Source organism: Mercenaria mercenaria, chromosome 2 (genome assembly GCF_021730395.1).
Source record: "Mercenaria mercenaria strain notata chromosome 2, MADL_Memer_1, whole genome shotgun sequence".
NCBI classification, from domain to species: Eukaryota; Metazoa; Mollusca; class Bivalvia; order Venerida; family Veneridae; genus Mercenaria; species Mercenaria mercenaria.
The window spans coordinates 52,959,020-52,971,564 of NC_069362.1; the positions used below are offsets into that span (position 1 = coordinate 52,959,020).

Genomic DNA, 12,545 nt, shown 5'->3' on the forward strand with positions numbered 1-12,545 from the left:
CTTGTTAGGTTAATGTGCTTGCATCTGTGGTATTTTTTAATGTTTTTTTTTCTGTAATGAAGATTTATTTGGAAATCCCACCATTTAATTGAACCAGTCTGATGTTATATCATTTGATGATATAATTCTGGAATTTTGGGATGGGAACTGTTTAACTCACCTGAGATAAGCATCTGCTCTTGGACTATAAAATTTTAGGAAATAGGTACACAGATATAATTGTAAAGGTATTTCAGAAATTTGTATGTTCAATAAAAATTTATGTACACTCCTTTTAGTATAATTCTGTACAGAGTAATGCATCAATTACATAAGACAATAAAGTGCCACGGAGGAGGGGTGGTCAGATTAAATATTCATTCTACTTGAAGTCCACATTGGTGTCACCACACTGGATGCACTTCAAGAATGATCAAAATATATCTTTGTGTACTTATCTTCTAGTCCAGCATTTCATAATGAATAGGATAGTAAACCATCCTGGTTCTGAACCTGTAAGACAAGGGTCATTAGGTTTCAGCAATGTCCTTATATTGACATAAAATATAAAGCTGGCAGAAGCACTTGCTGTCATGTTGTAGGTGATTATCCCTAGCAGGTCTGTACAACCAGACTACCTGTTATTGATGATTTCTGGCAGGATATCAAACCATGTTGTACATGGGGAACATGAAACTGGACAGTTTATTAGTGCTCCCTGGCACCACTTTTATGTCTTCCTTACACAGTACATGGATTCATTCCAACTTAGTTTAGTTTTACAAGAAGATTTCATTCAATATAGAAACAAAAACACCAGGGGAAACTTGTGCTGAGACTGTTTCTGGGGAAACATGAACTTAGACTGTTTCCAGGGAAACATGGGCTGAGACTGTTTCTGGGGAAACATGAACTTAGACTGCTTCCAGGGAAAACCTTCACTGAGACTGTTTCCTGGGAAACGTGCACTGAGACTGTTTAGTGGGGAAATGTGCACCGAGACTGTTTTGTGAGGAAATGTGCATTGAGACTGTTTAGTGGGGAAATGTGCACTGAGACTGTTTAGTGGGGAAATGTGCACTGAGACTGTTTTGTGGGGAAACATGCACTGAGATTGTTTTGTGCAGAAATGTGCACTGAGACTGTTTCAGGGGAAACATGTTCTGAGTCTGTTTCTGGGGGAAACGTGCACTGAGACTGCTTCTTGGGAAACATGCTTATAGACTGCTTATAGAATAACAGGTTACTGTCTTTCGAGAAAGGGTTTCTCAGACGAGGCTAGATATGGTCCTGGAAGGAGCGAGGCTTGCCATTATTAACAACTTTTATCCTACCTTCATGCAAAATATAGGGCAAAACGTAGATCTAGGGGTAGAATAAATTTTGCTGTTTTGCCGGACTCTGGTACATTTTTGCTATTTTGTGAAAAAACGAGATGGCTAGGCCGACATTCCATTAATATCCTGTAGTTCAGTAGGGCGTATTGAATTGAGAAATGCCAAAAAATTGGACATTGTTCCTGCAACGGGATCATTGCAGGCTGTTCAAAAAGTGCAAAATTGATGATTTTGGCATGTTATTTTTAATGGGTGGGGTACAACTTTCGTTTTGATAGCTTTCTGTATTCTTGTATGAGAGTCCTGATTTTGTGATTAATTAAAAGCACAAAACATGCACACAATTTATAAAGTGGCCACTCTGATTCTGCACAATAGGGAAGTGCAATATTACGACTCGCTACATGTAAGCCTGGCCGTGCCCAAAATGTTCGAATCCAAATGTACCCTGCTACCTATAGTATTATTCTTGTCTGGAGTATTTCTCGGGAACCACTGGTTGGAATTTAGCCATACTTCATAGTAAGCTTCACTATCAAGAGGAAATGTGCATATTATCTTCTTGTTTTTATCAGAAGATTTTTCATCGAGTTATTGCCCTTTGATTATTCAACAGTAGTATACTAAAGTACAATTTTTTTCTGGAATATTTCTCAGCAACCACTGTTTTGAATTTAGCTGTACTTCATAGGAAGCTTTATTAACAAGAGGAGATGCACATATTATGATCATGTTTTGGTTGGATGATTTTCACTGATTGATTGCCCTTTGATTATTCAACATTAGTAAACTATAGCGCCATCATAGTCGGGAATATTTCTCAGCAACCACTGCCTGAAATTCAGCAAAAATTCATAGGATGATTCCCGCTTATTTTTTCATTATCCTTTGGAATGAGTTTTCAGTGAGATATTGCCCTTTAAACTAAATGTGCAAAGTCAGTAAATTCAACTTTTGTTCTTTTAATATGCAAATTTTGGGGAGCATCCATCGGTTTTATCGATATTTCTTGTTTTATTTATCTTTGATAAGAGAAAGTGTAAAGTCAGTCAAGGTATGGTCCAGTGTATGTGGATTATCCATTTTACCTACATGCTTTTGCAAATCATTCAGTGGCTGTGGATTGACTGGGCTTGTTTGAAGTGAAACAGGAAGTGTTAATTGTTTCCAGAGCTGAATACCTGAAACATGTTTTTGCAGAGTTTTAACATTTATAACAGATGGAATACTTCAGTCCACTAAGAGAAATAATTCTTCAGACAACTGGGATATGCCTTAGACCAGAAAACATGTTTAAGTGATTCACTGATAATGTGATTTTTGCTTAATTGTTAACAGTTTTTATTGATTTCTGGTTGATAACTTTTGTTAGGATTGATACACTGGTACCAAAATTCACAGTGTATAGACTCTCTGTACGTCCAAACGGAAGTTGCCAAAAACTAGGCGTTCACTTTCTTTTTTCAAATCTTTGGAAGCTGTCGGTAGAAAGTATATTTATGTTTTTCTCTGACTATTTGAAATAAATTTTCTTGTTGTATACATTTTTCAGTGGATGATAAATGTCTCAGCAACACACAGTCGTTAAATAGACATTAACGCTTGAAATTAAATTTCACCAAAAACACAGATGGTCAAAGCAAAAGACGAAGCATTCGGGCTAAAACTGCCCATTATTTTGGAACTGCGAAAGAAGTTCGTGTCAGAACCGCTTCTGAATGTTTCATTATCAATCCATGCACATGAGTTTGTACCTACAAATACATGTATGCATTATACAATCCTGAATAGTTGAAATATTGTTTAATCCAATATGCATCTGAATTACGCACTGGCCGCCTAGTCGCAAAACTTGATATAAAACTGTTCCACTATTCGCCATAACACTGTAGGCCTATTCAATAAAGAAATGATGAAGTGTTTGGGCTTGTAAGGGTCATACAGTGTACTCATTGAAATAATAAATATAAGTTTTGTGTTGTATTTTACTTGCGACTGTCAAACAGTATTTAATAGTCTTATTTCACCAACCATGTCCTTGCCTTGGACAAGAAATAGAATCTGTATGCGTGTTTCCGCTAACATACGAGAAAAATATATATTTATTGCTTTATTATGCTCAGTATGACAAGACACTTTGTTTTTCTTTATATTTTAGCTCCACTGTTTGGAGAATAAGGGTGCTATTTTACTCGCCCAGGCTTCGGCGTTGGCTTTCTTGGTTAAAGTTTTTCGGCAACCTTTGTTTCTGTCACATCTTTTTTACTTTTGCTTTTGCTTATATCTTACTGTAACTTCACATAAACATTGTGCAGCATACAAACAAAGCCTTTTTATGCAGTATACCCAAGGTCAAGGCCACCCAAGGTGTTAGTGTTTGAAATTATTTTTTGTTTAAAAATTTAAGCTCCGCCTACAGACTCACGCACTGTCTTTAAATTTTTATGTTATATCAACATTGTGCTATATTCCCCTTGTTGTATTGAAAAATGCCTGGGTGAAATAAAAGATACGTTCTGTTCAAAGTATTTAGTTCTGATTTCTTTTATATCAGACTTTAGATGTTATTGAAAATAAAATTCCACAGAAGTAACTGCTTAATACTTTAATTATAATTTACTGAATATCGGAAAGTTCCGTTATGCAACGCTTTCCAATCGTGGGGAGGTGTTCATAACAGCATATGGCCCAACAAATGACATATTGAGATAAAATGTAGTGCTGTAAAATGCTACACTCTCTTGATTTAATTATTATGTATCCAACTCCTGCCCATATTTTATTAACTGATAAAACAATTATAGGGACATATTTATCATTTAAGTAAGTATTGTCTTTCATTGAAATGCCTTTGGCAGATGGTCTGAAGCAGTGACTGTCAACTTGAATTGCAGTGCAGGGAGAGCTCAGGTCTTTTACTAAAGCAATCTCAAATTTAAGTTCAATTATGCATAAAGAAGATATGAAAATATTCCCAACACAAATTGATGGTGTTGTACAGTTTCTCAAGGTGTGGTAGTCTACCTCCAGTGAACCCACTGTACAGCTGTAGATACTTCACTCTCAAGATGTGCACATGGTTTTTTCGCTTTTCGTTATACCTGTTTTAAACAAGATAATTATACATGTGTGCCAATCTTAGGTCTTTCGTATTACTGAAAATAGTGAAATAGTGAAATAGTGAAGTTATTAAAAGTCACGATATTTCTGTAAAACAGTGTTGGATTTGAGTGGTTGCGATAAATTCAAATGCTGCATGGGATTAGATTGCAACTAAACAAATCATCCATTTAATATAATATTTACATGAAGGATATTGAATTTCATGTAAAAGGAATAGTAGGTAATTATGAGTAGTGTATATTATAAGTAGTGCAGTTTTTGGCACAGAGAATACAGTTAGCAATTATAATAATTCTCACAATATACTTCAAGTCTGTGTCGTTTCTTTCCAAGAAGATGGGCATTTCTGTTGTGCATGTGAATCATGCAATCTTAAGTAATTTTGCCATACTTTTGTGACACATTATAATTTTGACAGATGATTATAATCTTTTTTTTTTCATTCTTGATAAAGGACTTTAAAGAGATACTGACTCTGTAAAAATATAATGCAATCATCACTGTTTCCAGCATAAAAGAGGGACATATACATTGACTGTCTCTATTGTGTCTGGCCCTCATAACTTCACTGTCCGTCAGGAGATTTTACAATTATACAGGAACTTTTGGTATAATAAGGGCTTAGAGCAAAACTAGTCTATCTATATATAGAAATAGAAGCAGATAGACCAGTTTCGCTCTAAGAGCAACATATGTACTCGCAATCTACCTGTCCAATATGTGCTTTACTGTACAACTTGATACTTAGCATATTCTCAAAAACTTGTTCCCCTTTAAAAAAAGAATGCCATTTGTAAAGAAATAAAAATAAACAATAGCTGAATACTATATTAAACCTGGCTATGTGAAATTTCAGCACTGGGACATTATTGTAAATGCATCAAAATGATGATGTGTAACAGTTTTTAAAATTGTTGACCTCTCCAAAAGTGTGACCCTTTTATGCAGCCTTTTTCTGGAATGCAATGCATGTAATAGTAAAAAAACTCTTTCTATGATTTAATGTTTGAATTTTTTAAAAATAAGAAGTCATTAACACATGTTTCCATTAATGGGACAGAATTTGCAAGAATGTAACTGCAAGGTGAAAGTCCTGGTTTACAAGGTGTGTTTCAGTGTAGATTTAAAGATGTTTTTCACAATAATTTCTAGCGGACAGAATTTTTTGTAACTTTGCGTATTTATAGATTGATGTATGACAAGTTAATATAAAAAATAAAAATAATAGGTACCCGTGCTTCTTTTTTCAATATTCAAAGTTTATTAAGAACACCAAATCGGTATTTTTGTCTGAAGAAACAGTACATACATGTCATAATAAAACTACTGCAAACAATTATTTATTCGGAGTTTCATTCTGATGTTACTGTTTATGCATCCGAATAAATAACACCACTATAACTATACATAAAATGTCAACATATAGATATATTAACTCAGAAAAATTACTCTTGACAGATGTCGAAAGTATCTGAAACTGAGAAAAACACGAAGTATTTCTTAATGATATGAAAAATCTAGCGGACAGAATTTTTCCAAATTTTATATTATGTAAGCTAGAACTAAGACAAAAAAAACTAAACCAAAAAAATAATATCAACCCGTGCTTGTTTTCAAGAAAAATTAAAAAATATTCACTGCGCCCACAAAAGTATTTTTTCATTACCCCACCCACCTAAAATTATGGACATTTTTTTTTCTTACAAAACAAATTGCACAATGTTATTATCAGTTCCTTAACCAATATTCTTACTCACATGCGGAATAATGCTCCTTTAAGGTTGCATGCCTCTAGGTCAAATACTTTTTGAGATACTTGCTACACAAGCTTTAACATCCCATCTATGTATATATTTGACCACATCAAGGGACATAATTCTGTTTTTATTGAGTGAAACCTCAAATAAAAGCACTGGTGCACAGCCCGCCCGCTTAGCTCAATAGGTAAGAGCGTTGGTCTACGGATCTCGGGGTCGCGAGTTCGATCCTCGGGCGGGGCGTGTGTTCTCCGTGACTATTTGATGAACGACATTGTGTCTGATATCATTAGTCCTCCACCTCTGATTCATGTGGGGAAGTTGGCAGTTACTTGCGGAGAACAGGTTAGTACTGGTACAGAATCCAGGAACACTGGTTAGGTTAACTGCTCGCCGTTACATGACTGAAATACTGTTGAAAAACGGCGTTAAACCCAAAACAACCAACCAACTGGTGCACAACTTCGCATGCTGAATTTAATTCTTGTATGGTTTCATGACTCTTGGCGCATATAATTTTGAGGTACATGCGACACAAATGTTTAGACCCTTCATGTACAATTTGACTATCAAGGGCCATAACTCTGGTCTTACTACGTGAAATGCGGGATGGGGCACAAAAAGTATAACAACTTTTTTAGGAAGTCACATTTGAACTTGAAGGAGATATATCTACGTTAAAATTTTCTGGAATTTTATTTGACTTGGAGTCGGCTGCATCATTACTGGACGAAATAGTTTACTTTCAAATTGGCTGTCCACAATGTATTCGATTCGAGCACTTCCTACAACTACTCCTCCAATAAAACACCATCACTTTAAAGGTAAAATATGGATGCACGACCTATATTGTCAGTAAATACGATATATTTTGCGCGAGTGCGCTGCATATCCGACAATTATGCACTTTCGGCGGCGAATTCTGACTTTTACAGTAGATATCGCTTGCTGCGCGAATGAGCTGCGCACAAAATATTGTGATGAACTCCTTTAACTTGCACAAAATTTTGAAATTCCATTTGAAGAAGTATTTATCAGTAAAGGTACATTTGAAAATCTTGGGATTTGAGCTCAAATGATGAGAAGGAACAGATGAAGAATGCTGAAAAAAATACAACATTGTCATTATGCATCCACTACCTTTCTCCAGAGATCACAGGACAATATGTGCTCCAGGAAGTTCCAGATTAGCACAAGTGTTCTCTATTTTCTACCGTATATAATTTATATCATAAATGTTGTTATTTCAGATTAATCCAAACAGTAAGGCATACAATGAAGGCATCCAAGTGGGAGATTATGTGGAGAGTATAAATGGACAGAAAACAAAAGGACTAGAACATCAAAGTGCTCAACAACTCATAAAGACAGCCACAGACCAGTTGGTATTGGAACTTACACGGTGAGCTCTTCTATAGAAACAGTAATGAATTTAAAATATAAGTGGGGGTCTCCATGGTCAAGTGGTTAAGGTCACTGATTTTAAGTCACTTGCCCCTACTGATGTGGGTTCAAAACCTTCCTTGGGGTGTAGAATTCTTCATGTGAAGAAGCCAATAGGTGTGCTGAAGGTCGGTAGTTCTACCCAGGTGCTCACCAATGCTTGAGACAAGGCTGAGTCAGAATCTTTGTTTATATGAAGTCTAGGTTGAGTAAGAAACTAGGTTATGTAGGGGTTAAGAACTAGTTCACTAGGTCAAATCAAAATTGCATACAATGTTGAGGCAATCTTTTCTATCTGATCTACATGAAACTGGGTCAGAATGTTTGTTTTGATGAAATCTAGATCAGATTCTAAACTAGGCAATCATGGATCTAAAATCAGGTCATTAGGTGAAATAATAGAAAAATGTTGAGACCAGATTTTCTACCTAATCTTCATGAAGCCAGCTCAGAATGTTTCTCTCCATCAAAACATTACTTAGATCAAGTTTGAAACCAGGTCATCTGTGGTAAAAATGTAGGTTACTAGGTTTAATCATAGAAAAACATTGCGAGGGCTTGGTGCAAAACTATTGTAAGTATATATAAATAAAGAACAAGATACAATAGTTTTGTGCCAAGCCCTCGAATTTGTTAAAGCCCTGCTCCGCGGCTATTCAAATTCTGTTGTGTGTATGCAATCCATGATTACAATAGGTAACAGTTAATGGCCATGAGCCACACTATAGCAGGCAAAACCACAGGTATTTTATGTAGAATTTGATATAAAATAGACTCTCTTTTGACAGGCGTCACTGTTCATAGTCAGGATTTTCAGGCTTTTTTAGTGACAAGTTAAGGTTAAAAGGTAGGACTGGAGCAGGTCTTTAACACTTTACAGGCCACATTTTTTACCTGATCTACATGAAATGTTGTCAGAAGGTTTAAGAAATAGGTCAGGTGAGTAAAATAATGCCTTTATGGAGTTGAAGTTGAGGTTTTTTGATGCAGAAAAGTATCCTTATGTCTGTTTTAAGTAATACAGTAGTGATGGGTGGTAATTTGATATACACACCTTAGTTAGATCAGTTCACAGGTTTACCCACAATTCACACAGTGCTAGAGAATCCCTGAAAGAAAGCAAGTTAATATTGTAGCTGCTTTATCTTTTATTTTTGTCATACATCATCATCATAGATATAACTGAAGTTTACAGTCATTTACTCAAGGGATCACTGAGAAGTGACTAGGTAGTTACCAACAGTAGATCTCGACTGAAAGGTTACCAGCATGGAGGTAACCAACACGAAGTTTAGCAACATTAGATCTCAGATGTAAAGGTAACGGATGTAAAAATTACCAACATTAGATCTTAGATGTAAAGGTAACCGATGTAAAAATTACCAACATTAGATCTCAGATGGAAAGATAACTGATTAAAGAAACTGATAGAACTCAAGTCACATTGCTTGATTAGAATAATTATAAGTTATTATGTCTCCCACACCACTTTGTGTCTGTCTGTGTCCGTCTGTCACAAATCTTGTCCGCACTCTTTAAGTCGAACATTTCTCATCTGATCTTCACCAAACTAGAACAAAATGTGTTTGCCAATAAGTCCTCGGCCAAGTTAGATAACTAGCCAAATTGGCCCAGGCACTTGAATTATCGAAAATCGCTCAGGTCTTGGGGACATAAAGGACCCATATGCTACTAATGTGAATACTGTATAGCAGGTTAATTCTGCGGGTTTTATTTCTGCTTATTCTGCGGTTCGAGGCTGTCACGCTGAAATAAATTCCGCACATTTAAACTGTCAGCAGAATTTTTTGACGCAGAAATAAAACTTTGATATTTCGCTTAAAGCTATGCTCCGCGGCTATTCAAATTCTATTGTGTGTATGCAACCCTTGATTACGGTAGGTAACAGTTAACAGCCACGTGCCACACTTTATTTCATAGTTCATAGTCGGGATTTTCATGCTTTTTCAGTGACAATTTAAGGTTAAAAGGTAGGACTGGAGCAGGTCTTTAATATAATGACCCGTTATCTTTATCTCACGAGTTTTTCGTCTGCTATCAAGTTATTCACAACGTGGTTGATTGCTTTTGTTATTGTATCAATCTATTGTCCACGAATGAATGGTAACCGTTTCGGGCGTGTAATCTTTAAAAGTGTATATCACAAAACGCGCTAGGTTTATGAAAAGTTTGACAAACGTTATATAAATTTGGGAAAATAAAATATATATTGCATATATTTGTATATAAATTGTAAATTTTTCTACCGGTACTAGACCTACAGTATTTATTTTTAACTCTGAATTCTGATCATGCACGCTGATGAAATGAAATCAAATTTAAACATAAATCAGCTGGGCCAACTTCACTGTCCTAGATTCCGACCTACATAATGCCACCAAGACATAACTGACGAGAACGATATGCATTTGAGTCGTTAATTATGACATAGTAAATGCGGTAGCTATTTCCCATGCGCAGAATTACTTCTGGTTTATGCAAACTGCAAAAATTAATTCCTGCTTTTCTCGAAGGTAGCAGAAATAAAAAACGCAGAAATAAACTAGGTCCATTTTAGGGCAAAACCACAGAATTTTTTGCCCGCAGAATTAACCCGCTATACGGTAGTAGTATATTCGTCCCCAAGATTTAATCATGTCAGATGATTAGGCAGTTGAGGTTTTAGTGCATGATTGACTCATATACTACTATTCAGATGATTAGGCAGTTGTGGGAGACATGCGCTTTTTTCAAAAGTAGCTCTAGTTTGCTTTGTATTGGGAAATATGCACGAGTTCTGCAGGGAAAATATTGCATGACTTTAGATAAGGTAATAACCTTTTTATTATGCCCCCCTTCGAAGAAGGAGGGGTATATTGTTTTGCAGATGTCGGTCGGTAGGTCGGTCGGTCGGTCGGTCGGTCGGTCGGAATGTAGACCAATCCGTTTCCGGATGATAACTCAAGAACGCTTGGGCCTAGGATCATGAAAGTTGATAGGGAGGTTGGTCATCACCAGCAGATGACCCCTATTGATTTTGAGGTCTGTATGTCAAAGGTCAAGGTCACAGTGACCCTGAATAGTAAAACGGTTTCCGGATGATAACTCAAGAACACTTGGGCCTAGGATCATGAAAGTTGATAGGGAGGTTGGTAATGACCAGCAGATGACCCCTATTGATTTTGAGGTCAGTATGTTAAAGGTCAAGGTCACAGTGACCCTGAACAGTAAAACGGTTTCCGGATGATAACTCAAGAGCGCTTAGGCCTAGGTTCACGAAAATTGATTGGGAGGTTGGTCATAACCAGCAGATGATTTTGAGGTCAGTATGTCAAAGGTCAAGGTCACAGTGACCAGGAACAGTAAAATGGTTTCCAGGCAGTAACTCTAGAACGCTTGGGCCTAGTATCAGGAAAATTGATAGTTAGGTTGGCCATGACCAGCAGATGACCCCTATTGATTTTGAGGTCATTAGGTCAAAGGCCAAGGTCACATTGGCCAGGAACTGTTAAAATGGTTTCTGATCTTCTTGTCCAAAACCATAGGGCTTTGATATTTGGTATGTAGCAAAATCTAGTGGTCCTCTACCAAGATTGTTCAGATTATTTCCCAGGGGTCAAATATGGCCCTGCCCTGGGGGTCACATGGTTTATATAGACTTTTATAGGAAAAAACTTTGAAAAACCTCTTGTCCAAAACCACAGGGCCTAGGGCTTTGATATTTTGTATATGACATCATCTAGTGGTCCTCTACTAAGATTGTTCAAATTATTCCCCTAGGGTCAAATATGGCTCTGCCCTGGGAATCACATGGTTTACATAGACTTATATAGGGAATAACTTTGAAAATCTTCTAGTCCAAACCACAAAGACTATGGCTTTGATATTTTGTAATGTAGCATCATTTAGTGGTTCTCTACCAAGTTTGTTCAAATTATCCCTCTAGGGTCAAATATGGCCCCGCCCCAGGGGTCATATGGTTCATATAGACTTATATAGGGAAAAACTTAGAACCTTCATGTCCATAACTTACATCATTCAAATTTGGACCACATGTATAGTTTTGAGTGGCAAGATGAACCTTGACATGAGTTGACCTTGATCTTGACCTAGTGACCTACTTTCACATTTCTGTAGCTACAGCCTTCAAATTTGAACCACAAGCATAGTTTTGTGTACTGAAATGAACTTTGATATTGAGATTGACCTAGTGGCCTACTTTCACATTTCTGAAGATACAGGCTTCAAATTTGGACCACTTGCATAGTTTTGTGTTCCGAAATAAAATTTGACCTTGATTTTGACCGAGTGACCTACTTTCACATTTCTCAAGCTACAGCCTTCAAATTTGAACCACATGCATAGTTTTGTGTACCGAAATGAACTTTGATCTTGAGATTGACATAGTGACCTACTTTCACATTTTTGAAGGTACAGGCTTCAAATTTGGACCACATGCATAGTTTTTTGTTCCAAAATAAAATTTGACCTTGATTTTGACCTAGTGACCTACTTTCACCTTTCTCAAGCTACGTACAGCCTTCAAATTTGAACCAAAGCATAGTTTTGTGTACTGAAATGAACTTTGATCTTGAGATTGACCTAGTGACCTACTTTCACATTTCTGAAGGTACAGGCTTCAAATTTGGACCACTTGCATAGTTTTGTGTTCCGAAATAAAATTTGATCTTGATTTTTACCTGTTACCTACTTTCACATTTCTCAAGCTACAGCCTTCAAATTTGAAGCACATGCATTGTTCTGTCTATCGAAATGAACTTTGACCTTGAAATTGATCTAGTGGCCTGCTTTCACATTTAATTTTTGTTGTCGTTAATAGTGGGAGTAGAGACGTGATTTTTGGAGTGTAGTTTTGTGAATGTGTGCTTGATGTGTTTGTGTCATT

The 12,545-nt window shown here is 36.5% G+C and overlaps 1 protein-coding gene across 23 annotated transcripts in view; it reads left to right on the top strand.

The window, feature by feature from the left end:
* Window positions 1–12,545, top strand: part of LOC123563976 (sorbin and SH3 domain-containing protein 1-like) — a 426,437-nt gene that overhangs the window by 41,888 nt on the left and 372,004 nt on the right. For 22 of the 23 annotated variants that reach the window (XM_053536619.1, XM_053536629.1, XM_053536606.1 and 19 more), the window contains exon 2: window positions 7,447–7,598. In XM_053536619.1, the coding sequence (XP_053392594.1) occupies window positions 7,447–7,598 (152 nt within the window). Of the gene's footprint in view, window positions 1–4,507; window positions 4,660–7,446; window positions 7,599–12,545 lie in introns of those variants that run through there. The other variant, XM_053536621.1, reaches the window with a different exon arrangement.